At 34.0% G+C, this 16,397-nt stretch overlaps 1 protein-coding gene across 2 annotated transcripts in view; it reads right to left on the bottom strand.

Moving 5' to 3' along the window:
* Nucleotides 1–12,881, bottom strand: part of LOC306850871 (SH3 domain-containing YSC84-like protein 1) — a 30,788-nt gene extending 17,907 nt beyond the window's left edge. For both annotated transcript variants that reach the window (XM_079386813.1, XM_079386812.1), the window contains exons 1-4: nucleotides 12,560–12,881; nucleotides 6,281–6,391; nucleotides 3,099–3,212; nucleotides 2,275–2,339 (exon numbers count right to left, since the gene is read on the bottom strand). In XM_079386813.1, coding sequence (XP_079242939.1) covers nucleotides 2,275–2,339; nucleotides 3,099–3,212; nucleotides 6,281–6,391; nucleotide 12,560 — 291 coding nt within the window. In that variant the 5' untranslated portion in view covers nucleotides 12,561–12,881. The remainder of the gene's footprint in view (nucleotides 1–2,274; nucleotides 2,340–3,098; nucleotides 3,213–6,280; nucleotides 6,392–12,559) is intronic.
* Between the last annotated feature and the right edge of the window lie 3,516 nt (nucleotides 12,882–16,397).

Genomic DNA, 16,397 nt, shown 5'->3' with positions numbered 1-16,397 from the left:
TTTAGGTTTTTTTTTACATTAGATTACATTAAATTCATTTTGTATTATTTATTAAAAATTATTTGATATTTAACTAAAATTATATATATATAAGTGCTGTCAAACGATTAATCGCATCCAAAATAAAAGTTTTTATGTAATATGTGTGTGTACTGTGTATATTTATTATATATAAAAATACACACACATGCACGTATATATTTAAAAGAAATATGTTACGTTTATATATTAAATATATTTATATATAATATAAATTACATGAATAAAAATATATGCATGTAAATATTTTCAAAATATATATTGTATATATGTGTATTTATAAATATACACAGTACACGTGCATATATTATGTAAACAAAAACTTTTATTTTGGATGCGATTAATCGTTTGACAGCACTAATATATTATTTATTTATTTATATATATATATATATATACACATATGAAAACTTAAATTAAATAAAATATTACATTTAATTGTTTTATTGTTTATTTCATATTTAAATATTTATTATTTATATAAATATTACTTTTTATCTTAAAATTAATTAAATTTAACTAAATTAAATATTTATTTCCTTTAATATTTAATGAAATCTTTTAATATTATATATAATAATTCTTAAAATATGAGTAGATGCTGTCATTTTAAAGAAAGTCTTAATTTAAGACTAAAATTTCTGGTTGACACATTTCCACTGCTGCATGGCATGGTGTACAGTACCTTCAAACAGCCCAGCCCTAAAACACTCACACATTTCACCAGATACTCAGAACTGCCTATTCTAGTCTCACAACTGGCATCACTCTTTTCATGATTTTCTCATATCATACAAGGGTTTTTTAAGCACCAGACCATGTGATCTTACTATGCATCACTCTGACAAGCACCCGGCCAATATATTGTGCATCGGTCACCATCAAAACATAGCACTATAAGTAGCACTATATTCAGCAATAGTTTTTATGCTTTTTAAATCCTGGATGGTGTTGAAAGATTTAGACCCGTTTCAGACATGCCCTAGTTTTAATGCCTAAAGATAAAATCAATATTTCCTGTACTCCCTTGCTACTTATCAGGTGTGTTGCTACTAACTGAGAGACACAAACCGCAGAGCTAACCACTGCGCCTGAAGGCTACTCGAGAAATTAATCAAGACTGTCAAGATGCACAGGTGCTCGGTACACAAATGACTCATCCAAGCTGCAACCCAAGGTCAGGAAACAAAGTGCAGCTTCTGCCTGATGCTGACAAATGACTCGCTGGACACAAGCACAGTGATTTCCTGTGCCAGAGATAGAAGGATCCACTTTATGCCGTGAAAAATGATGAGATACAAATAGCTCCAGACAAAAGGCTGACCTCTGATTTAGGAAAAAGGTCATAATGAGTGATTCATTATTGTCATGCTTTTACAGAACACCATGTAAGATTAATCGGAAACTTACTGTTAATGTGACTTTACTTAAAATCAAAAAGAAAATGTATAATTATTTTAGGGAGCACTTGTTTATTAATAAGAGATGGAGAAAGACCCCACAAACATTTTACAAAATGACGTCCATAGAGTGTGCGGACAGTTAATTATGCATTTATAGTTAAATTACATAAGGATGTATTACTTTTTTTTTTAACTTAAGAATATTGGCTTTCTTCATAGTTAAAATTATGAGATTATTCATATTTCAAAAATCGAATCGATTGGCAGCTCTAATAACATATATGTTATTAAGGAGATGATGGGACGAAAAAGAAATACAAAACAAGACAGCCAAGTCAGACAGGACAAATATTTCAGTGTCTTGATGTTCTTGTCTATGCATGACTCAGACAATCTCGACAGAAAGAAAACATATTTTTTGCATGACATTACATGTGAAGTTACTATCCTGATGAAGCACCTATATGTCTGCATACAGAGCCTAAACCATGGGCATATAGCATAGTGTAGTCCAAAATGTTCATCTGATACATGAATAAACATGTTGCGTAATTGCTCTTCAACACTGATTCAGCACAAAATATGTGAGACTGGAATAGTAAAAAAAAATAAAAATAAAAATCTACTACCTTACCTAGGGTTAAACCTATAAAACTTGTCGACGCTTAATTTTAGAAGCCATAAAATTTGGCAAACAAGAAGTATCAAACAAGAAGCCAAGAGGAATTTTAACAAAAAAAACGTCTCATAATTAACCCAATATATATTTGGCTTACCATTAACTTATTTTTCATTACGATTGGTTGTTTTTTAGAACAGAAAAACATCTCACCTCCAGACCAATTTCAAATCCTCCACCGAGTCCAGCAATGCCAATGGCTGAAGGAGCAGACCATCCTTAAGCACAGAAAACAGCGACAAATACACAATTTAACATTAAAAGGAGAAAATACACACACGCACACACACAAAAAGAAAAAAAAAAAAAAATCACACTATTCATATATATATATATAAAATTTGGGATGTCCTACTGTAGAATTTGTTTAGATGTTTAAATACACAGAAACAGATAGCAACCTGTTAATGCAACTTGGCAAAATGCAAATCTCAAAACTTATTTCAAGATTAAAATACATATTGCACCTAAAAACATAAGCCCATTTGTCCATTATTATAAGTATTACAGAAGTTTAAATCAAAGTATATGTTAATATAAATTAAAATACAGATATTAATCCCATATCAAAATAATGATTACACTACTCAAAAAACTAGGCCTCCTCCAAACTTGGATTAGCTCTGCTTAATGTAAAAATTCAATGAGTAAAACATACTAACATACTAACTAACATACATAGTCAATGAAGCTCTAAATGACCTTAAGGAGTGTTTTGTTTATTCAGTTTAGAATGTTGCTAAGGCAGCTGCCAGACATCAATTACTCCAAACCCATGAAACCTCCCTAATTACTCAAATTGGTCTATTTTGTTGTAATAGTTTTGGTTTAGACTGGAAGAAAACTTGGGATTGAACTTTTAAAAACATACAGAATATAAATCAACTCGTATATAATCTTCTGACCTCACCAAGCAGATTATACATGTATGTTGAAAATAAATCTGTCAGAAAGGAAATCAAATAAAACACACTTACTTCCATCAGCAAGTCTTGCGATCACTATCCCACTGCCGCCCCTCGCAGTGATCATGAAGCCCGCTTTGAAGACTGACAGGATGGCCAGTCCCTGAGCCTTGGCAATGACATGGGCTGGTGTCAGGTGGAGGAAAAGATATAGAGGTAAATTAATATGAGATATTACAATTGGACTTGTGCAGGCATAGCTGTTCTGCATCTAAATACAAGGGTTGAAATACAAAAAAAAAAAAACACTAAATTAATCTGCAAATGCAAGATGAAACAGGTAGGCAGAGTTGATTGGTGCATTGTGTTTTTGCACAGGTTGCACAGATATGGTGAAGTCACTGAGTGAGTTGCATTCATGTCACTTTCTGAAGACATGCATTAACAGATACTTGGCAATGGACTTGCAGAAAGACTGGTAATCATGTACACAGATGACATCAGTCAGCAGAAATGCTAACTTTGAGCAGTTAATAGCAGTTACGTGTCTGGCATGGGTGCTATTACTGCATCAGGATTAGTCTACGGTGTAAAAGCATGAGGAACTATGGCCCCAACAAGTATTTTGACAAAAAAGTATGAATGCCAATACATAGACATACAGTATCAATGTACCAAAGTGGCATTTAACACTCTTTTAAAAGATTTCACAAAAAATATGTTTGTTTAAATTCTTAATTTAAATTAAATACTTATTCAAAATGAAGAGCATGTCCATAATTAATGTGATGAACTTTTTGTAAAAATGGCTTTTAGTTCTGTGGTCTTGAAACGTTTGTGTGCAGATGCCACTTGGTTTGATATTTTCATATTTAATGCATTGACATTTCTAAGTGTTACTTACTATATCCAAATAATGTGTGGGTCTACTGTATTGTGTAAATAAGAAAAAATATTACTGTACTGAGAAGCACATCTGATATAATTAGGGCTGTCAAATGATTAAGAAATTACATCGACTACAAATAATCATATTAAATGAAAATTGAAAGAACCTGGAGAGTTGGTGCCAGGTGAATAGTCTACACCTGAACATCAGCAAAACTAAGGAGCTGATAGTGGACTTCAGTACGAAGCAGGAGCGGTCGTACCAGCCGATCACGATCAGCGGGACTCCAGTGGAGAGAGTGGACAGCTTCAGATACCTGGGTGTTCACATCACGCAGGACTTGACTTGGTCCTGTCATACCAGCACCCTGGTGAAGAAGGCCAGGCAGCGTCTGTACCATCTGAGACGCTTAAAGGACTTTAGACTTCCCTCTCGGGTGCTTAAGACTTTTTACACCTGCACCATCGAGAGCGTCCTGACGGGCAGCATCACTTCCTGGTTCGGGAACTGCACTATGCAGGACAGACGAGCCCTCCAGAGGGTGGTGCGTTCAGCGGAACGTACCATTCACACCGAGCTCCCTAACCTGCAGGACATCTACAGCAAGCGGTGCCTGACCAGGGCCAGGAAGATAGTGAAGGACCTCAGCCATCCCAACAATGGACTCTTTTCTCTGCTGCGTTCAGGGAGACGCTTCCGCTCCATGAAGGCGAACACAGAGAGAATGAGGAGGAGCTTCTTCCCGCAGGCCATTCGGAGTCTAAACCACTCTCCACTCTAATCACATCACCCCACACTTCCACTTTGCATTTTTTTCAAGTACAATCTGCACTAATTTGTAGAAGGTACGGAAGGATAAATGAGTGGGACTTACATACCATTTGTCTTTGTCTTTAGTATCCTTTTACTCACTTATACACTTTACTGCACTGCACAGCACAGCACACGGACACTTTATCACTGACATACACTTTACTTTTTATAGAATCTATATAGAATCATATTCTATTTTTTATTCTCATATCTATTTGTTATTTTATTTTATTGCTAGTTTATTCTGTATATATGGTTACTGTACTTTTTCTATTTGTATTTTTGTAAACTTGAGGTTTTTCTAATTTTGTTGGACAATTTGTTGGACAGTCGTACAATACATTTCACTACATGTCGTACTACGTATGTATATGTATGTGACAAATAAAATTTGAATTTGAATTTGAAATTTGATTTTGGAAGGCATTAAATTAACGGAGTGTCTATTTACACTAAGTGCAAATAGCCTGCCTTGTTGCAAAGGCTATTTACACTAACTCCGCCCATCAACGTGTGATTGGGATAGTCAACACTGCAAAAAGACACTTGTTCAGCATATGTTTCAGAGGCGTAGGTGGTAAGGCGCGTGCTTTTTTGACGTGATCGACCAGAGTTAGAGCCCGCCTTTTGCCAAACTTTTTTTTCTCCCTTTGCAAATCTCATATCGCATCGGAAAAGCATTTATTTTCAATAAAAATGAAGGAAATAATCAAAAAGTTGAAAATAAAGTATCGGGTAGGGTTAGGGTAGGTGTAGGGAGTGTTTTATTGTTCCAGTAAGGTGGCATCCATTTAATAGCCTAATTTGAATTAAAACTATAATTTACACTCAATACGTTATTATTGCGTACTGTTTTATAATATACTACAATACTAAGGTGCAGATAATTGCCACTATTTGCAATAAATAGCAGAAAATCTTCCTATTTTAACAGTGTAAATAGAATCTAAAGCTATTTGCACTTACTGTAAATAGCATATCGTTAAAAAATACTGCTATTTTCACAGTTTAAATAGCATCCATCGCTATTTACACTTAGTGTAAATAGTATCTATTGCTAAGAAAATATGCTATTTGCACTTGGTGTAAATAGAATCGAATTGCTACTTACACTTAGTGTAAATAACATCTATTGCTATTTACACTTAGTGCAACCAGCCGCTGCCTTAAATTAATTCTGCTGCTGTTTAAATTGTTCAGATAATAGAAAAATGATTTAATATTCATCTGGGTCAGGAGGAGTAATTAATCTAATTATTTGAATGCTTTTTAATAATTATTGTAATAATTTGCTAATTAAATTTCCCTAAAAAGAAAATTTGCCATTCATCATAAAACAATTGAAACAAAAGAGACTCTTTCATGAATCTTACAGTGCTTTTAAACATGGCACAAATAAGGTATGAAATACGACATGTATGACACTTATCCCGATTGTCTGACTTTTACAGAGATTCAAGAGATTCATCATTTGAACTCGATTAATTGAATTAATTCTAAAAGACAAATGTTTTTGCATTGCTTTCTTTATGAGAGCAGAGACCACAGTTACCTGGAATAAGTTTGTCAGGTCCCATTCTATTAGATATTTCTGTGAACTCTCTGAGGATCTTGCCAGCCTTCTTGGCCTCAGACTTTAGGTTAGCAGGAATAGGGTTATTCACTGTAAAAGAAACGTCAGAAGAAATATTATTTTCTCTTGTTCTGCGTCACATTCCAACAATCTGAACCATCAAATGACTATTAGATCAAATTTGTCTGATAGTTTGCGTCTTCCTGAATGCTTTAAATTCTACTATGCGAAAACAATTCTCTTGTGGCATCTATGCTACTATGAACCTGAAATACATTTCAAATGTCAAAATGATTTAAAGGCTATAGGCTATATTTAACCACTTGCTGTTCAAGGTGACACCACAATGACCTGTTCCTCTATTATAAAGTCTCTCCATTTTAATATAACAAACTTAACAATTCAGTATCAAATGTCAGCTTAACCAAATTTTTCTCATCTCATTGATAATTGCACTAATTATATTAGCCATACGGTCAGTGATTAATGTGTTAGCATTCATGCTGATGACTTTGGGTCAAAAATTGTGTCTCCCACGAGTCACTGACTGAGTTTCAATTTATTCGAGCCTTTCTACAAGCCATGATGGCACTGATAGAACAGCATAACCAGCCAAAGACAAATAACAGTGCCCAAGATGGGGAGAGAGGAAAAAAATTTTTTTTTTTTTTTAGAAATTTTAACTAAAAATGCCATGTGGTGTAGCTATCAAGTAAAAAGTATTTGGTTACACTTTACTTGAAGGGGTGTGCATAAGACTGACATGACACCTTCATAATTATGTCATGACACATGTCATGAATATGAAGGTTTTTTATGCATGTTTATGACAACTGTCATTAAGTGTCATTTGCTCAGTTATGTAATTTTTAATGCAGAGATGACATTGTTTGAGATGTCTTTGTTATGGGCTAGGGTTAGAGGTAAGGGTAGGGGTAGGGTTAGGTTAGGGTTAGGTCAAATAATGTCATCTTTGCATTAAAAATGACAACTGAGTGAATGACACTTAATGACAGTTGTCATAAACATGCATAAAACCTCCTTCATATTCATGACATGCGTCATGTCATGATTATGAAGGTGTCATGTCAGTCTTATGCACATCCCTTCAAGTAAAGTGTTACCAAGTAGTTTATATTTTATATATTTTGTTTATTGTATATTTTCCTTACACCTTTTGCAGACATCTTAATCATTATTGTCAGAAAGATTTAAATATATTTTTCAGTTAAATTTTTTTTGCAAATATAATGACTTAAAAATTACTCAAACATTAATATCAGCCCTTTTTTGTGCTATTTTCAAGAGCTGTTTGACTTAAAATATAAAATTGAAATCGCAAGCATGAAACTTATAAACATGCCCATCTAATATTCGATGTAATTCAAGTCACATGACATTTTAAGTATTTTAAAATAAATGATTAGATTTAAAAAGCATTTAAAATCATTCCTTTTAAATAGCACCACACCCTCATTTTGTGACATATGCATCACATTCTACAAACTGATTTATTAAGGATGAATGACTGGATATATTGGGGTGATCCAGCACCCTTTTGCTACAGAGTTGCTTTTGGCAGGTGCACCCTTTCTGTGGTTTACTCAGGGAGGTGCTTGCAAAGCATCCCTTTCAGTCGCATGCAGACTTTCCAGTTGGAGAATTCTTTCAAAACCAGCCACATCAACAGGACTATTCTCCTGCGCACCTGCTTTAATACAGTAATACAAGAACTGCCACCAGTTAGGCCATTCTGTCCAGCTAAACACGTCTTAAGACATTTTTGAGGAGACTTTGACTTTTGACAAGTCAATAGCCAATGACAAGTTATGAATTTAGCTACAGAGTAGGTAAAGTAACCAATTGTCAAGAGCTGTTGCTATTTAGCATCATTGAAATAGTCATTCTTTATATTGAAAAAAGGTTTTTAAAATGTTTTTCAAAATCTTCAAACTAAAAAATGGTTATTTTAAGAAAAATTCTTTGGGGAACCAAAAATGCTTCCTCCATGGCATCACTGCAAAACCCCCATTTGGAACCTTTATTTTTTAGTGTGTAGGGTCCAAAAAGGGTAAAAAATCCATAGATACGGCTTATTCATATCATTTCCCTATAGCGTGAATGTGCAGGATGAGTTACACACCAAAGTTTATTATAAGGCTATGGTTTGTTCAAATTCCTAACCCTAAATCTGAGCAATAGTAAAACAGATTCCTGCCTTCATATAAAAACAGCCCCAAGATCAGGACATCACATGAAAAAGCAGATGACTAACAAAGAACTCATTCACAGTTGCTTCAGATTATTTCCAAAGTAAAAAAAAAAAAGAAGCTCCAAGGTCATGTTCTGTTTTTGTACCGCTTCAAGTGCCTACAAACCATTATTTATTTTAAGAAGCATAAACACTGCTCTAGCTTGAAAAGAACAGCACACAATAGGGCACAAGATTTGGGAAAGTGAACCGGAGTACTGAACTCTGTAAGACCTGAAAGACCAACCTACAACTTGCATCAACCTTTCTCAATTTACACAAAGTGCAGTTAGGTAATAATAATCTCTCATTCACATATACAATGTAGCAGTAAATGCCAGGCTGGTAACACCTCCATGATTCTCTTTCACTCCCATTATTTCTAGTATTAAACAGCTGTGTGCTGTGAATTCTTCTCCCATTTGTCATATAGCTCTTGATGTAATGCATTAGAACAATGACTCTCACAAACTGCTGTCAACGTACAAAAAAAACTTTACATGCTTTCAAACTGGGAGATACCTAAAGACTTCTACGTAAGCAACCTGTGTCAAATAGCATCTCATCTATCAGACATTCTGCCAAATCACCTCACGAAAGAATGTCTGTCTGAGTCATCAGTCTAAACTGATCTCATGACGTGTTTTTAAAGTGGATTGATACGCACTGAACAACGCAATGGAGCTTTAAAGGATCAGGTGTACTACAAACAAACCAAAACAAACGTTTTATCAGTTGTAAAGGTGTATCAGTTATCTCACCTGACAGCACATATGTAACGTAATGCTTACAAATTCACACTGATAAGGATTTTCATATGAAACCTCTGGAGTTACCGATGATAAAAAGTCCTGTGCAAGATACTGGCATTACATTATCATGTCATGCATAGTAAATTGTTTTTATTTGGCTGAATTATAGTCAATAAGCCATCTCAACCATAACCCAATAGTTTGTTTATATCCTTTTAGGCATTATATAATCTCTGTGCCAGTGCTAAACTGAAAGGTTACAGACCTCAACAACTAACACCTTTTTTACCGCTGGCCAGTATGTCTACTTTTTGCCATGCCATCAATTTCAACGCACCACAAAAAAATGTTCAATTTAGCAATGCATTTTAGAATTGTTTACACTACCACTCAAACCTTTTGTGTCAGTACAATATCTTTAAAGAAATTAACACTTTTGTTCAGCAAGGGTGCATTAAACTGATCAAAAGCAAAAGTAAAGATATTTATTAGTTACCAAATATTTTTATTTCAAATAAATGCTGCTTTCAATTTATAAAGAATTTCCTGATCAAAAATAAAATATATCACTGTTTTTACAAAAATATTAAGCAGCACAATCATTTTTAACATTGACATTAATAACTGATCAAATAAATGCAGCCTTTGAGACCCTTTTACTGGCCCTAACTTTTGACGGTGTAGTCTACTTTTTTTTTTTACTAAAATCTTTTTTTCTTTTTTTTTCACAAAAGGAAGAAATGCAAAAAGATGGAAATTATACAGCTAATTTAACTCTACAAACTCATGAAAATAATTTTTGCTGTAAAATGATGAATACCTCTTCTATTTCAGCCAGATAGAAAAATCATATTGGTGACAAATCAGTAGAACTTGCAACAACATTAAAGTAAAATATATATATATATATATATATATATATATATATATATATATAAATGTTAAAAGATGTTAAAAATGTTAACATCAAAGCATAAAAATTGATCTATAAGATCAATGAATATTGGCCCAAAAGGGGCAACTGAAAAAACAAGAGAGTTTTGTCAACTGGACCAAAACTCTGTCACATTGGGTCCAGGTCGGCCCAAATCTTTATTTTTTGAGCCCTGCAACTAACCATATACTCATGTATATTTTATGATGACAAAATAAAATAGGAGAAGTAAACACTTTCCATATTGTGTACAGTATTTTGGTCCAAATTTATCTGTCTCTTGGTTGAAGCTACTGTTGAAAAGAAAAAAAAAATCAGCAGATGCCAACAGGAAGAGATTGCATGAGATGCCCTCATTCTCAAAAACCATGAGCAAACCTACATAATATAAAAATAATATATACCCAAATACATTCAATACGGTAAGCATAAACATGGTTTGTGTCCACCACAGAAGCACACTGTGCTTAATTACTGACTGCCAAGGACATGAACATTTGCAAACCAAACATGACTTTGCATATCAGTGGGCCTATGCAGGTCATGGTAATATAATCCTCCATGTCTGTTTTATTTTAATTTTAGCTGGTACAATATGTAAAATATGCCCAATGTACAAAAAAAAAATGTTGTCCTGAAGCAGAAATCTTTTGAAAAGCACTGCTTAAGAGCAACTGAAGCCCTATTTCCAACACTAATGTCAGCTGCCACAGAATAATGTGAGCCTTCTTTACGCTTAGTACAAGAATACATTCTTTCTGTTGTAGTTGATAATCCCCTCTTTCTGTTCTATCTTACGGCTTTAATGCATGTGCCTTTGGTAAAAAAAAAAAAAGGCAGTACCATTAAAAATTTCATTCAAACAGGGACAGTCACAAAGCAAAAAGAAAATCACTGAACTTTGTGACCCGAGAGCATCTGGATGGAGATATGCAGGGTTGATGTAGCTCTCTCACTCTCTTACATGATGAACATTTTCTTAAGGGTTGAGAACAGTAATCCATACTGTAAATTTGCATTGTATAATTTGGTAATCGTCCCCCAGATCTGACAAGGAACGGTAGCAACAAAGCTTTTTTGGGGGCATCTTACTAAGCCCTATTACTGTCCCCAGGTAATAATGGATGATATTGTTTTCTACCCTTTTTCTCATGTCTGTAAAAGCTGAGCTGCAATACAGAGGGGGTGGGCTAATAAATGCAGCTGTCATATCAAACATAACAAAGAGAATACAATTTTTGTGATTACTACTGTACAAATAATTACTGCTTACGCAGATAATTAGTCAACACATTATTAACATACCAAAATAAAGCATGTAAAATGCAAATACTTGGGACAGTGCAATTATGTCTTAATTTGTAGTTGGAGGAGATAATGAACAATTACGGATGCAGCATTGATCCAGAGAGAGAGCGTGCAAACATATTTTTGTCACTGACATTTACAGTGGAGGCTGCTTTAACACTTCATACAAACAAATTAAGCTGCAAGATTTGAGATGCTTCATTCAGCATTCAGTGTTTTTTTAGTTAAAGGGATCAAATCAAATAGGTCAAAGTTCAAGAGAAATGCAAATGTTCTAAAATGATATGTCAGTAAATAAAGTCCAAAAAAGGTAAGAAGTATGATGGACACCTTGAAGCGTTTCCAACAAATCCCTTAAGCACAACTTAAATGAACCCTTAGTGGCAATTCATTTACAATTATAGCTTTAAACACATTCGACAAATCCTCATGTTAACAGAGCTTCTGTCAAATCATGACAAGTTGTCTGTTTCAAGGTGGAGATATTATATCTATTTTCCCACAGGGGTTAAATTAATTGCTTCTGTCAATCAAGACCGCAGACACTCTGTATTATCACGTGTGGCAGAATGACGTCACGTCATAATGCAAGTTGGTATTTACGTCATCTATTCTGAGTCGTAAATAATAATAAAAATATCCTCGTCATAAAAACAAAGTTTATGTTTAGTGCACTAATTAAGAGAGGTGTCTTGTCATAATCTACCGTCGGTAACTGACAGAGACAACTGACCAGAGTAATTATACATTATGCCAAAATATAGGCTACAAAAAAATCTTGTTGGCTTGTCAAAATATAGGCTACTGATTTTCTATTTAACATATTCTTTCAGATTTCCTGTAAGGGACATATCATAGAATTACATTGACGGTGAATAAATAATAATAATAATAACTTTTTTTGTTGTTTTGTTTTGTCTTGTCAATCCAAACTATTTAGCAGCTGATCTCATACTTTAAAAATTAGTCTAAATTGTCCATGGGAAATATGAAAAACCTTCTCTAGTACTTACTTTTACCAAAAACTGTCTTTATTCGCCAGGACCGGAGACTTCTCGAAGTTTCAAGTTGACTTTTATGCAGTCTCACCTGGTGCAGGTAAGAGAAGTTAAAAGCGACCGTGTACGCTTCCGATACACCTGCCAAACCTGTTTACTTTTGTCTTAAAGGACCAGAAAGCAAATAAAACCAAATATAAAAGTACTTCAGTTCGCTTGGTAAATAATATTTTCGAAGGAATGCCGCGAACAAAGTAGCATGCCACAATTACAGACCATTATTTTAAGCTACACAGGAATCAAAGTTAGAGTCAGCATTTTTGATTCAGGCAACAATGGGACACAGCGTGGAAAATGACGTTTGACAACATTAGGACCCCTAGCGCGCTCTCGCGCACACAGAAGCACGTTCTGGACAGGTAGCGCGCGGGAAAGCAAACAGACACGCGCAGTTGTGATATTGATATTTCTCATTTATTGCAATGTTGATTACGATCTTTATAAAATTGTAGTATTAGGAGCAATCAATGTGTGATAAAAAAAAAACATTCCCGCTGATAAAAACAGCTCAAAGCAGTTTTTTTTTTATTTAGAGTTTATTTTCCGAGAAAAACTTAATAAGTTTGAGTCAAAATGTTTGTGTGAGTTAACAAAGAGATTTATATGTTTAAAAAAAATCTGCCAGCAAGATTTTACATTTTGTTAATTTATCTTTGTCTCACGTTGAGATTTTCCTCCTTATAAAGGTGAGCACAATGAAAATGCGTGCTAAACCTGGACTCGAAGGTTTTTAGAATCGTGTCTCATTTATACTGTTGTTACAATCTATAAACAGAGCTCTAAGGCCTGTTTTCCATTGGCACATTCCTGTTGTTCGGAGAATTTAGAATGGGTCATGTTGTGCTAAAGAACTTACCTCTGAAATTCTTGGGTTGATTGGCCATTCTTGCTGTTTGCTTTCTTCACAATATATTTTCACACATTAGGTTTGTTTTTTATTTGTATGTATGATTTTTTTTAACTACTATCCACAAGATCAATTGTCAACATGAATTTTAAAACCCTTGACAAGTCTAATTATTTATTCTGTATTAATCTTATAACATGATGCAATGCTTTTTGTGTATACAAGCCAAAAAAAATACCATCTGGGTCTATACAGTATTTCAAATAATTTACATATTAGGTTCTCATTATAAAATTACAGCATATCAATAGAAGATTTTTACCTAGCTGCTTAGAAAAGTTCTTTTAAAATAATCAAGCATAATGTATTTACATGTATATATATATTCATTCCCGTTCAAAATGCATAAATACATATATAGGACTGTTAAATTGAGTACTAAATTGTAAATTACTAAAATACTAAATTAAATTGTACTAATTAAATGTAGTGCAATATTTAAAGTATTTGAAGTTTGTCTCAAATCTTAATTGACTTTAATCAATGTCATAGAACTGCACATGCACTTTGGCTGGACCAGTCTGAAATATAAGTTTATATATATATATATATATTTGAGCAGAAGAAACAATATTTATGGGACAGTATATGTCAGATTTAAGTAGGGAGGATTTTGTCTTGATGCCCAAAATATCTGCCCAGAGGCATTGCAAATATGGCTGCTGAGTGAACAGAATTTACTTGAAATGGACTTAGATTTAGTATCACTTATATTGCATTTATAGATTTTTTTGAAGTTACTATTTACCATAAAATTATGAAAACACAGAGACTGTATTTTCTTGCTCTCCTCACACATTATCACTTAGCCTTTCCTCTGGTGGGCTCTTGGCAGAACTGGCTTGTCATGTGCGCTCCTGACAATTACAAGTGATCAAACAATCTTATGTACACAGACGGTGAGGCAGAATTTTAAGACCCTTTGCTTGAGATGACCCTCTATGTTCTGACTTCCAAATGGCAGTGGCAGAACATTCCTCTCCCTGCCTCTGTTTGGAAGCTGAGAGAAAGACGTGCAGCTCGCTGCTCCTGTCTGGGCTTTATACAACCACCCCCTTGGTTGTCAGTCATCCACACCCAGCTATGTAAGAAATGTAACATGTGTCTCATCCTCTCTGCGTAGTAGACAGCATTCTAGCATTCAACAAACACCTGCATGGCTTCAACGTAAACAAACCCAAGTCTGATGTGTTCAACATGGCTTTCCAAAAGTCTTTGTGATTCTCTTAAGAGTCCGTAACACCACTGTTTGAACTCTGATTCTTCAGAAATCCTAAATTAGAGGATTAAAGACTGCAGTTTGGATAGTTGGAAAATCTTCTAATTGATTTTGACTCTAAGTTCTGAACATGACCAATGACAGAAACCAATGGAAGAGATTCTCAGGGGTTATTTTTGTAATTTCATTATCACAGATTTGCTCTGTAAGCTTAGATCCCATTATATGATGCTTGATGGTCTTATAATGTGAAAATCACCTAAGATAGACATTTTTTTTTCAATAATTTGTAGAGTTATTTATAACCATTTTTGGAAAGAATACTTTTACTCCGCAAGGATGCTTTAAATTTATCCACTGACAGTGAAGACTTTTACGATGCTACAAACTATTTCTGTTTCAAGTAAATGCTGTTCTTTAAAATTTTGTATTCATCAAAGAATACTGAAATCTCTGTTTCCACAAAAATATTAAGCAGCACAACTGGTTTCAGCATTAATAATAATAACAAATGCTTCTTGAGCACCAAACCAGCATATTAGAATGATTTCTGAAGGATCATGTGACTCTGAAGACTGGAGTAATGGCTGATGATATTTAAAATATATTAAAATAGATTTTTTTTTTTACTTTAAATCATAATAATATTTAATTTGAACTACATTTTAACCTAATAACGCTGGATGTTTTATGAGAAATATTTCTTTAAACGTACAAAAGGCACCTTACCCTATAGGATGTCTCTTAAATGACAGTTTGTTGTGGGAGTTTAAAAGGTTGCCAGCACACTTTAATGATAACCAAACCATTTCTAACATTTTGAACTTGATTGAACAGATTTCTATTAATAATAAACTGACATGTATGTGATTGATTGGCATTTTTGTTTAGTCCTGTAACATGTAACATAACTGTAAAATCTTGTAACATGATCATTTGAATCTGACACAGTAACGCTGGAAAAGAGTTCAATGTAAACTTTCGTACAGATTTCTCCCAAGACATTCCACTGAAGAAGCTTCGAAGGTTTGTCATTAACAAAGCATGTTTTGCCAAACAGTTTGGTGGAGTTAATGGCAGGGTGTTGTTTATAAAGCCAAGGATGGGCATATATCTTTTCTCTAATCTTATATGCATCCTTCAGCTCTGATGCTATAGACGCTTGAGGAGCTTTCATTGGCGGATACATTGTTACTTTGAACATTCTCAGATCATGTGCTCTACAAAGGTCCAGTAATCAGCTTATGGAGTTCTTTGAATGCTTCATGTCACCTTTCCGGGAACATTTTCCAGCATATTACCAACTCAAGTGGGAAAGGGGAACGAGCATTAAGCCTAGAATGGGATTTTGTGGAACACCCATCCAGACAACTTGAAATTTGGCATCCCAGTATGGTTTTGGCTTCTGTTAGAGTGGTCTCGAAGAAATTGTCCTTCAACTTTGTAAATGACAAAGCACAAAATGTGTTTCTAAAGACATAAACCAAAATTCCTAGAATGCATTTATTTGGGAAAAATCATATATATTAGCCTAATTTAACTATTTCAATATGATGATGATTTTCACACCCCATATGGTAAAACATCAAAAACATATTAATATAAATATATTTAACATCCATATTAGCAATATATGTTTGACCATTTTTTGCATATATTTGATACAT

This window comes from Barbus barbus (genome assembly GCF_936440315.1).
Source record: "Barbus barbus genome assembly, chromosome: 30".
Taxonomy (NCBI): Eukaryota; Metazoa; Chordata; class Actinopteri; order Cypriniformes; family Cyprinidae; genus Barbus; species Barbus barbus.
This window is presented reverse-complemented; position numbering and strand designations above follow the sequence as displayed.